Consider the following 12748-nt stretch of genomic DNA (forward strand, 5'->3'; position numbering starts at 1 on the left):
GGAATTGTATCCTCCAGTGTGGATTCTCACCGTCAACACACCAGTAGTTTTGGCACGCACTTTAATACACCTTTCCACTATCATGAATTGTAGTCCACTAGAGTAGGTAGAAATGAAACTTAGGCTGGATGTGGTAACGAAGGGTCAGTCATGAGTAAATGTGCTGATGCCAGTGATGGGATACATGTACTGTATGTCTATTCCATAATATTATTATCATTTTCATGGATCAGTGTAGCATCTTACACCTTTCCCGCGATATCACGCAGGAGAGGTGGAATATAGTCAACATGACTCGAACCTCCCTAGTGCACAAAACCCATATCCGGTTTACATTTTTGTTATTCTCATTGGTACATAATCCTCGAGTGCCCATCATTGACGGACCCGGCAGCTTCTCCCTCGTATCATATTTTTTTACATATCATCTTACTTCTACGGTGCTCGGCAATGGATTTCCCAGATTGCCTCGTCTTGGTGACGTACATTTAGAAAGAGATTACGTAATGGTCTGGTCCGTGTGCATGTGATCACTGCACTGAGCGACACACTCCTTCGTCATGTAGACTACTATTCTAGCAGATTCGGAGGCTGGCTTGTCTACCGGGGATGTAATCTTGGGATATTGGCAGTACGCCGTATCATGCACGAGTAGACAAACTACCTACAAGTACTACTTGTACATAAACTTACTTCCAAGAAAGTGCTTAGATCATAACCGCGTACGAGAGGTGATGTGAGTGAACCATCGGACGTCGAGCCTCTCTTGGAGATGGCGCTGTCATAACAGTGAGTCTGTACATGTAATTGTTATGGACAATGTGCTGGGAGATGGTGTTTTAGACTTTTAGAGTTTGTGGAGCGTGTGTACAGCGCCATCTTGGAGATGGCACTGTTGTCGCATACACTCCGGCCGAGCTCAGTACAGTGACGATGTGTTATGCTCTGCTCAGTCTGCCACTTCGTGCCCAACTACTTCACCTGCGAAAACCACACAGTGCGGCCAGGGTGGTGCAGAGGCCGGTCCGGGGCGTCGGGCAGGTGCACGCATGCAGCACGCGATATCTCGCCATCACGGCGCCGCGAAGCTGTCACGGAGAACGTGATCTCCGGGACCCGGTGATACGGAGATCCCGCGCACTGGCCAACGGCATACATGTACCAGGCACAGACTAATGCGACCATGTTGGATTTCCAGTCAGCAAAAAACGCAACACCAAGGTACTTGCCCCGCGTTTGGTGCTTGGTGGTGGGTAGCACCCATAGGAGAGACCCTTCCGCTTCTTGTTGCCGATCAGAGCAAGGTTGGGCGACGAACGACAACAACCAAGAATCAGATCGCTTCTTGCTCCCCTTTCGTGCCGCGTGTAGAGGCTCTCTGACCTCACGCTCTAGCCATGGCGCGGCTAGAAGTCCTTGTGGCCCTCGGACTAACGTTGCTGGCAGTAGCGGCCGTGGTACACAGCCAGTCCACCACTACAACAAGAACGATGTTCGGCTATAGCTGTGTTGACTACAAGACCAGGTACAAGCAGACCAAGGATGGAAACTATATGATCTTCATCCAGGACGACGTTGCCTTTCAGGCTTACTGCCAGGGTAAGCTGGACGAGCGGGTTCAGGGAAAAGAGATCAGCGTGGTGGGCGTTTTGCTCGGTGTTTCCACTGGGCCGAAGTACGAGATTGATCTCCTCGGAATTCCGTTAAAACCCACCGGGGTTTTGTGGACGACCTGACGCCTCTTTGTGTAACGTTACCATAGGCTTTCTAAGCTCTCGTCCGATGGTTCTCTTACTGCAGTATAAGCAGGCGTGTAATACATGTAGGATGCTAGGGACATCGTCCTTGGCTACAAGTCGCCCAAAGATGGCAACACAACCAATTACATTGTGGTCCGTTCAGGACTGACGTGCTCTCGGAGCGGACGCCATCGTGCCTTCCTTGGGACTTGTTCGTGTTCTCCTGGTCCCTTGAGCTGGTTTTATGGGCATCTCGTATTGCATGTGGCTCACATGTTTGTCGTATTACTCATTGCCCTCCACTCCGAAACGTTCTTGTATTTCCCTGTTCAGGCATGAGCACAGGGACGCCGACCATGTTCCTGACGCTGACCCAAGGCTCAGGAACCAATAGGGCCATCTACTACCAGAGAGTCGGTAAGTCACATGGTCTCGGCAAAGGTCTTTCTTGCGCACTGCAACTCACCTAGTACGTAGACTACCCTGAGTGATAAGACGCACCGGTACACGTAATCTTGCTTAGCAACCACATCATTGTCCGGAGCACCGGTTTATTGATGCGTGTTGAAATATGTTAGGGCAGGAAATACCTCAGATGCTAAGCGCACTTTCATACTGTCCATGCATTGAGGTACATGTACGTGTACGTCTTATCAGAGATACATGTATGTTTACAGTGTATTGATAATGATATACCCATGCAGTTGCCTGCAGTCGTTTCAGGAATCAACGTTATGATTTTTAGACAGGACTAATTTCATGGAGGGCAACCTTTCTAATTTGTGATAGTACAGTGTACTGATTTCACGTAGAATGTGACTACGCAGTGAAATGGCTACTGTACCGAAGTATTAGTTCAGTGCTGTATCCGATGATTGCGTTAGGAGTTTGACCATGTAGCGTGAACGCAGATAAGGTAGATCGTAGTAGATCTACCTTTCACGCTGCCTTACTAATGAATCGATCGTGGGCATCTGGAGCTCCTGGGTCCTGAGCGGCAGTGATCAATGATTATGGTGGTAGCGGACGACCACAATCCGCACAGGCGCAGTCAGTGCTTGAGGCTGTCTCTTGCACCGACAGTCATGCATGTACATGTACATCTACGTTCACAATAATAATTATGTGGGTCCACCTGAACCTTCTAGTTCTAGACCTCGCCTCCGCTCGAGTCTCGACTTGGCATGCGCTTTTCTTTTGAGATTCTTGGTAAACATGATAAAATAAACCAGGCTGACGGGGCCGGGGGAGGAGGAGGATCGGTAGATCAGTAATCAGGTTTTTCCTCCGAATCGAGTAAGTAGTGAGTATGGTAAAAGTATCGTACAGGTGTTACCTGGTTACGGAGTCTGTGTTGTCAAGAGATCCATCCCGGGATCACTACAACTATAGTCTATACTGTATACAATGACATAGTACTACTATAGTAGTACTGTTTTTGTAGTAGTAGATCTACTAGTACTAGTAGGATCCTGAATTTCAGTGTTACTTAGTTCCAACCTTCCGAATAATTTCCGAAGGCCCCAAAACGTGGCGTTGTTGTGGTAGATGGTCCCACGGTTTGAAGTGCCGATAGAGTCTACGCTCAGCGAAATTATTCACGGTGGCGATTGCGTGGAAGAAACTAAGTTACTAAGTTCTTAGCTCTTTCGAGCGTAACCTACAAGTTGTAGGGCGAAGGTTTGTTACTAGCAGTAGCAGTGCGGTTCTATTTTGTAACTTGAGAGATGGAGACGAGAAGTGTTCGAAATTGTTCGTCTATAGCTATGGAGGAAAGTCATTACGTAACTAGTGTACGGGGCCGTTGTTGGTCGCTGGCAGCCATTATGACATGGGGTATTCTTTTCTTGAACATTTGTGCGGACTGAGGGATCAGCTGCATGCTGCTAAAACCTCATTCCATGCTTGACTGAGTCGGCTGGAACTGTGGAAGTCCAGTTCCCAGCATGCATATCTAGATCTATTCATGATGCTCTGGTGCCCTCCTTGCATTGTATTGTCGTTACAGGTCGCAAGACCACCTGTGCGCCTGTTGTGCCCGCCAAGAACTGGGCTCAGTACGGCACAACGCTGTACACGAAGATTCCAGTCGTTGCGTACAACAAGGTGAGCAACACAGTCTTCCCTCTAACTACCATGTATCGCGGCGATAGCAGAACGAAAAGGCGGTGAAAAGAAATCGTTTTTGTGCACGTGATTTTATTGAGGTTGTGCGAATGATTTCATGAGCGGATGTTCTAATGGACGTTACGTATACAGCGTGAGTCGGCAGATTTTCCAATGTGGACTACAAGTATGTCAATTTCGCTGATAACGACTGCGGATATAATGACAATTCGCGAACAACGACAGAAGTTCCATGCCCAGAGGAAATGGCCCATCCAACTGAAATACATACTGGGGCTTAAGGTATGACAACACTTCGCGAATAAGGACACTTTTCTGATGCCCCGCCGAGTGTCGTTGTAAGCGAAGTTGACTGTAGCCGGAGTTGCTAGTGCAAGTGCAGCGCTGTGCTGGTGAGTCCGCGACTTTGCCAAAGCACCTCAACGTATGATGTAATTGCTTACCCTCTATAAGGAAGCTATGAGCTACTGGCTTGACTAAGTAAGCTAGTTCGGGTTAATTCGGAGCATCAAGACTAGAGGCAACCGTGGATGATGCCCTCTTGTGTTTGATCTGTGTCTGTTGCTCTGCGCCAGATCGTCAAAATTGGTGGCCTGAATGTCAATGCCACTGTGATGGACTACAGCGCGAAGTCTACCTCCGCATTCACTACATCCAAGGGCAAGTTCATCAAGTAAGCGAGCAAACGGGCTTTCTCTGTGCGTTTATTCGCTTGATTTATTACCTGCACTTTGAGCGGACAGAGAAAATACCACTGCACGAACTGAAAGAACTGTGGAGCATACACTAGGCTGGCTGCAACAGGGAACTTGTTGGAAGGATTTAACATGTCCTTCGCGCCTCATGTAGCTCGGCGCAATGAAAAACTCACAGTTCGCGTGAGACTCAGCAGGGGTGTAGCTGGTCCACCTTTTAGGGGGTGCATGGCCGCATTCAATGTATGTGTAGGATAACTGGCGCATGTCATGCATGGTTATAACGACTTACATGCGTGCTGAACCTAGGTCGAAATATTTAGGGGGGGGGGGTGCAGTAGTGTTTGTGAGATGCTGTTACCCCTGTAATATACCTGTTCTCGCTCCACATATACTGGCATACACAGAGACATAGACAGCAATAGCGACAACACACAAAGTGAAGGGTAGTTGGCCGCAGCCAGATGTGACCGGATAACGAGTGAGGTATGGAAGCAAGCAAGGACTGAGAACAGAGTGTCTCAGATAGAATAGGCGTGCCAGTGGATAGCAAAAATAGGCCATGATGCAGAACCACTTGGGACCGTCAGATTAATTTTCCTGGACCGAGCCAGCCGGGAAAAAACCCTCCCGCCGACGGACGCATTTGCGAGGGAAAAAACCGGGTGTATATCCCCAATGGCGATTAAGCAGCATGTAGGCATGGCAAGCACATCACGGCAAACAGTGATAAAAAGCATTGATAATATGCACAGAAATAAAGGGTGGGAGGGCAGGGACACTGGTGAGACTCAAAACTGACTGAAGAAGTCAAGAAAATAAGCGACAACAAAGAACACACCAGATGCCATATTTGCAACTGAAAATATTTCGCGAGAAATCATTTCTCGCCGGCCGAGCGCAGAGAAATACAACTTCTTTGAAGTGTGTGAAACATGCAAAGTGAAAGAGCGTGCCCTGACTATTGAAATGAATGCCGGCTGGAATGATACGCTTTCTTCAGGTATGGAACAGCGGGCGACATGTACCTGGCCACCTACTCGACCACCTGCCAACAGGGATCGTTCTCCATCGATCTGCGTGGAACACCGTTCGCCGTGGACACCGTCACCTCGTGGAAGTGGAGTGGGAAAATGCTCTCCTCCGCCGAGACCCTCAACACTCCGGTTCTAACCAACGCCCCGACAGCAACTGGTAAGACAATCGTCATCCACAATTTTTTTAATACAACCAAAGCATTGGGACCGTGTAAGGAACATTTCAAATGCTCTGGAGAAGAAAATCACCATTCTGTGATTAGTGCGCTTAAACAAGAGACCAAAGCTGCTGTGCTTAGGGATAGAATGGGCAATGGGGCAAGGGGTCAAGATAATCACTTGATAGTTAGCGCAGGCCTTTCGAGGGTCGGATCATTGACTCATTGGTCTATTTATTCCCCACCGCAGAGCATTAAATTGCTAATAAGAGAAGCAGAGGGTGAGTGCTAGCGTAAAAGAAGTTGGAACAGAGTGCGTTCAGGACAGAATCGAGATGGGCAGCGAATACTTTAAAAGCACAGAAAGCTGGACTTCAAAATATGTTTCAGAAGAAAATTGTCATGGTGAAAATTATTTTCGAATCGCATATACATATACGAGTCGTACAGTGAAACTTGTCCACACCGACTGCGCAATGGACCTTACGAATGTGGTCCTCGTGTGCGGGTGGTTTTCCTTTCCGGGGTCATTGACTGGAAATGCCATCCTTTCATCCTAGTTATGGTGGTCTTTGGGGACAGGTGTTCGCCTTATCCGAGTGGTCACCTTTACTCGTTTTTAAACTGCAGCCATAATGGTTACCTGATGACAGGTTAAGGTGTCTGTTCATAGTCAATCGGCTGCTTGTTAAAAGCCAGGGTGAAACATCAGGGACCCTAAGCTTGGCAAGTTCATAATCAATCTTACCTGTATCCACCCTGAGGTTTGCCTTGACGGAAAGTCTGCTAATCAGTGGACGGGGTTAAGGGAGGTGGGAAAAAAAGAAGCTTGTGTGGTAGCTTTGTTGTTACCTTGAGAATCCTCGATTATGCAACGATCTACTCCAGCCCAAAATGGTACTTGCGTTGTCTGTGCCCCACTATCGGTTTTTTTTTGTCAAGTTGACCAGTGGCAGCGGGGCTAACCCTCCGATGGTGGTGACTTGTTATTATTATTTTTCTCAACCCTCACTCCTCTACTCTGTCATCGCCCTCTTAAGAGTTGTGTTCATCACTGTTGAGGCTTCCGATGGAAAATAGAAGAACACTGCTACTACTACTACCTCCTGTACTGATGCTACTCTTCCCTTTTTCTCCTGACTCACTGCAGCTGGTCCGCAGCAGTTGGTGACGGGCAAGTGCGGTGGCTTCCCCGGAACGTGCATGCCCGTCGTCAACAACGGAAACACGTATGCCATGCGCTTCCGCATGGTGTCGCCGTGCCAGCCCACCGACGGCAGCCTCCACCCTTGCTACAACGGCGGAACTTGCATTGCGGTCACCAAGACTTCGTACAAATGTGAATGTCCCATCGGATGGGAGGGTTCCACTTGTTCACAGCCTCAGAGTAAGTGCGCACGGAGTTCTGTCATGGAACAGCAAATAATTAGTATACTTATGTTGTACTAAGGGGCCTTCCGAAGATGCATGTATTAAGTTACTATTAGGGTAGACCGAGGTACCCGTCACTTAGAAGACCGGGTAAGAGAGATATGGGTGTGTGTATTGTTGGCTTCCGAACTAACCAATGGTGGCGGCACAAGCCGCTTGCAGTATAGTACTCTACGATCCGTTGGTCCACTGCTTCCCAAATGCAGACTACTGTAGGTCCTGCTAGAGTAAGTACATGCACTACGCCCCCTCCTTTGCATTGGTGTCTGCCATTGGACGGTGAAATAAAATTTAAATAATTACTAGGATGGTTGTAAAGTAGAGTAAAACCTGTGACTAACGACCACCCCTTGGGGCCAGAAAAAGCGGTCTTTAGTGGCAGGTGGTCCTTAGTTAGAGGTTTGCACCGCACAACCATATTATATGAATGTGAGACCGTATGTGCCTGGCAAAGTGGTCCGTAGTGCCAGGCTGATCGCTAGTCACAGTGGTCTTTAGTTACAGGTTCTATTGTATCTGGGTGCTTTGCAGGTATGCTAACCACTCAGACTCTCTAGCTAGAATATACACGCTGGCAACGTCTTGTCTTTGAGAAAAAGCTATGGTTAGGTCTGTGACTTGTAAAGTATGCTTTAGCCCATCACTACAGTTCACAATTGTAGTGATGGATTATTTCAAAGGATGAGTCGGGGAAATGAACTGCCTGAATCATGTGTGTGTGTGTGTATATGTGTACTAGAATTTAATGTTATATGTGTGCTTGTGTGTATGAATAATCGACCTTAATGTGATGTATTCTCCAACTGATGATCATCAACACCCTGCCACAGGAACTCACGGCCACTCGTCGTCCAACCCCGTTTAAAAAGATTGCTGAAAGTGTTTTTCTACGGTTAATATGGCCGAATAGCACCTCCCTCTGGCATACATGTAGCCCTCATCTTCCTATTAATTATTTTTCTCCCTGATTGTTACTTCGTTCGAACTTGACTTGTAATTACCGGTACAAATACTTCCTATTGACTGTTTTCTCATTTTCTCAAGTGCAGCTTTATCGAGCCACACTTTTTATTCTATCGCCATCATAATATTGGGCATCAATGCCCGTTTGGTTTGCGATGTAAAATAAAACTTTACACGAACAAAAAATCACAAGAAAACGTTCTTGGAAACCTCTAGACCTACCTTGCCTTGTGTGTCGAAGTATGAGTGCGCAGTTGGTTTTTTATAATTTTTTTAAGCTTTATGTGTACATATTTTCTGTACACTCAACTCTTTATGTGTATTTGTGTGTGTACGTGTGTGCATGCGTGCATGCTCATATGTGCTTGTGTGCATGCGTGCATTCTCATGTGTGCGTGCATGTGCTGCTCACACAGGTGATTTGACTGCGCGTGGCACTGCAACGCCAGCACGCGACGATGCCACGTCTAATGTACGCTGCCCAACTGGCAGTATTCTCAAGCAGTGTGCGTGCGACATATCGCAGTGCGACGGTGCATTTCCCAACACAGCGAATTCAATCTGCTATGCTAGAGCCAGCTACGTCAAAATTAAGACGTCGGTGGGTTCTGAGGTGTTGTGCTCAGCTGTATGTACACTATGTGCAGAAAGTTCCCAAAGATACACGAAGATGATAGCTGCCTATGGCGACGTTGTTGTATAGTATTCCTTGCGGCACCTTGCCACTCAGCTTGAACTTCATTGCTCGCGCCATGTGCCGCTGCACCAAGAGCTCAAAGTGCTCAGAAAGTTCTTCATGGGGTCACAATCATGCTATCAACCACGTGTTCTGCCAGTTGTTGCTAGAAACATTGCCCCTCTATCCCCCCCCCTTTTTCTTTTTTTAAAAATATCTCCAACAAGTGTGTCTGCGACAAAGTACAGGCAAGGATCCAGTCAATGCTGCAACTGAGCACATGAGGCAGTAATGCTAGTAAACTTGAACCTGGAGAAATGACAGTCAACACACGCCGTCCCACACAACACTCTCATTCTTCCTCACATCAGCCATAACCAGTGCAGGGTTACTGCGGCTGCGGGCAGCCATATTGCAAGATAAAAAGAGCATAATATTCAAAAGAAAATAAATAGAAAAACACAACAAAAAAACACGCATCGCAGATGTTCGTCATTCGAAGAACAATGATTCTCGTTTATTTCAAATATCCAGCCAACGAGAAGCGTACACTTTTAGCTGAGCACGTCACAAAACTTACAGAATTTTGATGCCTGGTGTATCACGCTGAAGCAAGTTGTGCATGCTTCCGTCGTGTCTTCCACAGGCCGTCGCCACCTGCACTCGCTGGAGTCCGTCCTACGTTGACATCAAAATCCAAAGAAGTCCGGGAAGTGGCTATTCTAAAACCCCGAAATCTTGGTGCACGCCTGGCCACTCGGTGGTCGGCTGCACCGTCTATTCACCGTGGTATGTCAGAAGTAAGTATTCCGGGTCGGGTGGGGGGGGGGGGAGGGGTGAGGGGAGGGGCATGCTTTGGGGTTACATAGGTGGTCATGGACCCTGTTTTGGCTGCACCGTCTATTCACCGTGCAGGGATGAATTTACTGTCATTTTTTTGCATAGCAGTTTTCGCGACGCAAACGTCAAAATGCGTAGCAGTCCTTGATTTTTGATTAGCACTTTTTCTTCCACGAAAAAGTCCATCCAGGACCGTTATTTCACATAAAATTAGCGTCGCCGCTGCACCTGTTGCTTTCTCAGAACGAACCCATTTCTTCTCGACATCGACCTCTGCCACCCACTTCTCAAAGGTACTCTGTCGTACAGACATGTTGGAGGCAGAACCAGACTAGACAAAAACTACAGCTTGGACAATTGTCAGAGAGAAGGACGAACGTGATTCCAGAATTTCCTCACCACCAGAAAGACCGACTGGCTACAAGCAGAAAGCTATCACAAAAAGAGGTAAGTGAACCAGAAAGAAGAAAAAACAAGACCTCCGCCGGGATGCGGGATGCTTGTCAGTACGGAAAGTCCATGAACTTACTTACTGAATGAAAGCCGCGCAAAGTGGTACGTGTAGTTCAAGTAGGACACCAGTACAGTCAGTATGTGCACGCGGAGCCAGCCACAGTTCACAGGTACATGTACTAGAAATCACACCTTCCCGAGAAAAAAGCGGGGTCTGTGCACTACTGTACAGGTGTAGTAAGTGTACGACACAGTCACAGCATCACTTTTACTGACTGCGCGAGCTAGTATGCAGTGCCGCTTATGCATCGCAGTTTCCTGCGAGTCGCTGTGATTTTTGAGTCGCACTCGATCGATTTTGAATCGCAAACTGCGATGCGATACCGGATAAATTCATCCCTGCCGTGGTATGACAGAAGTAAGTGTTCCGGTTGGGGGGGGGGGGGTGAGAGGGTGAGGGGAGGGGGCATGCTTTGGGGTTACATAGGTCGCCATGTACCCTGTTTCGGCTGCACCGTCTATTCATCGTGGTATGTCAGAAGTAAGTGTTCCGGGTTGGGTGGGGGGTGAGGGTGAGGGGAGAGGGCATGCTTTGGGGCTACATAGGTCGTCATGGACTCTGTTTTGGCTGCACCGTCTATTCACCGTGGTATGACAGAAGTATGTGTTCCGGTTGGGGGGGGGGGGGGAGGGGGCATGTTTTGGGGTTACACAGGTCGTCATGGACCCTGTTTTGGTGAAATTGGATGCACTAGCGGTGTGTTCATGTTTAAACAGAACCCTTCCCGTGATTCCCAGCTCACTGTGCAGAGTTGATCCCGGCATGCCATTAGTAATTGCCTAAGACAAGAACGAAAGAGAGGAAGAAGAGAGTCCGTACTTTCCTGTGATTATTATTATGCATGACAGTGCGTGTCTGGTCTTTCCTTGCTTGTTGCAGATACGTTTGGCAGGGGCGTCATCTCCAAAACCAACAACAGACTTTGCTCCTTCAGCTGTACTTATCTCGGCAAAGGTTGCACCACATCGGGAACATGCATGGGTAAGTATGGTTGCTACTCGTGTGCGTCAAGGATTGCCAGATCATGTGTAATGAATCATTGTTCTCCTAGACCAGCCACCCTCTTCCAACCACACTCCTCCTCCCCCCCCCCCCATGCAAGCCAAGCAGCAATTGATCCAGACAGTCTGCATGCCCATAGGACTAGGGCCTGGCCAAAACTTTACGGATGGAACTGCACGAGAGTGCCCATACCTCTCTTATGAAGTCACTGCTCAGTATAACTGAGCATACGGCTTTTGCCTTGCACAGCTTCATTGCTATCCATGCAGCTCTATGGCAAGATTCATGCCTTGCACAGCTTCATTGCTATCCATGCAGCTCTATGCCAAGATTCATGCCTTGCACAGCTTCATTGCTATCCATGCAGCTCTATGGCAAGATTCATGCTAGACCCATACTTCTTTAGTTAAAACGGGCCTGAGCGAATTGTTCCGAGCTCCGCAGCTGGAAGAGATGATGAAGAACTGCCTATGACTGCCAACCCAGGAGTAGAGTTCTTTATCATGATATTGAACATGTACTACTTGACAAGTAGAATCATCTGTTGCTGTGCACCGTTGACCGTTGATGTCCAATTGAATGTTCTGATTGATCCCCATTGTTCTCTTGTCAATCCAGTGCCGACGTGCACCTGCCAGAATGGCGGAACCTGCAATCTGTTCACCGGAGGATGTGCTTGCCCGGTCGGCTACGTAGGAGAGCGGTGTGAATCGTTTGACTACTGCCAGTACGAGTTGGAACGCACCCGCAAGGCTCCTTGCCTGTACGGCGGAAAGTGCTCAGGTAAGCTATCACAGTGCTAGGTATTATTTTGTGTGCATGTTCCCTGGAGCAGACCTTCACAGAACCCTGCTGAACAAAGGCGTTCCGCCGGTATCGTCTTGATTTCGAATTGCAGTGCATTTGTTTTTCAACCAAAGAGCTGATGGAATGATTCAGGCTTGTTGCGGTGTATCTGTTCAGTGAGATTCTCGCACATTTTCTGTATCCTCTCCCCCCGCGTATACGATTGTCCAGCCAAGCCGAACACTGTCATTGCCACAACTGGTGGAGACGGAACGGGCAGAGACTGTGTTTTCCCATTCAACTGGAAGGGAAAGCAGTACTCAAACTGCATTAACGACAACACTGTAAGTCCATGTACAGTGCTTGGGGCTCTCCTGCTGAAATAGATTAGGGACAATGATCATGGCAATGAAGAGGAAACAACAGTAGCAGCAGCAGCAGCAACAACAGCAACAACAACGACGACAACAGCAGGAGTAGCAGCAGCAGCAACAACAGCAACAAAATCTCCTTCACACATAGTTCTGCATTGCTGGATAACTGCTGCAGTCACGGTCTTTCCTGCTGCACACTCAGACTTGGCCTATTCGCTTGCCTTTTTGTCATATTTCCTCGCCAATTCGTGGAAACGGATGATTGCAAGTCTACAGTAATCACCGAGTATGCAAAGTAACCTGGAGCCTGAAAGCACATGTTGTACTTCAAGTAGTGTCCTGTTGCTTTGCCTACCTGTACTCGTATATATTTTAAATGATGGTGGACAGTATCGTAGAGTGTTGG

The 12748-nt window shown here is 47.9% G+C and overlaps 1 protein-coding gene across 1 annotated transcript in view; it reads left to right on the forward strand.

Moving 5' to 3' along the window:
• Positions 1-1263: 1263 nt before the first annotated feature.
• LOC135823805 (uncharacterized) overlaps positions 1264-12748 on the forward strand; it is a 70034-nt gene continuing 58549 nt past the window's right edge. Inside the window, exons 1-11 of the mRNA XM_065336652.1 lie at positions 1264-1599; positions 2073-2156; positions 3748-3845; positions 4442-4539; positions 5565-5755; positions 6907-7143; positions 8567-8751; positions 9473-9626; positions 11060-11161; positions 11801-11965; positions 12200-12312. Coding sequence (XP_065192724.1) covers positions 1398-1599; positions 2073-2156; positions 3748-3845; positions 4442-4539; positions 5565-5755; positions 6907-7143; positions 8567-8751; positions 9473-9626; positions 11060-11161; positions 11801-11965; positions 12200-12312 — 1629 coding nt within the window. The 5' untranslated portion in view covers positions 1264-1397. The remainder of the gene's footprint in view (positions 1600-2072; positions 2157-3747; positions 3846-4441; positions 4540-5564; positions 5756-6906; positions 7144-8566; positions 8752-9472; positions 9627-11059; positions 11162-11800; positions 11966-12199; positions 12313-12748) is intronic.

Source organism: Sycon ciliatum, chromosome 8 (genome assembly GCF_964019385.1).
Source record: "Sycon ciliatum chromosome 8, ocSycCili1.1, whole genome shotgun sequence".
Taxonomy (NCBI): Eukaryota; Metazoa; Porifera; class Calcarea; order Leucosolenida; family Sycettidae; genus Sycon; species Sycon ciliatum.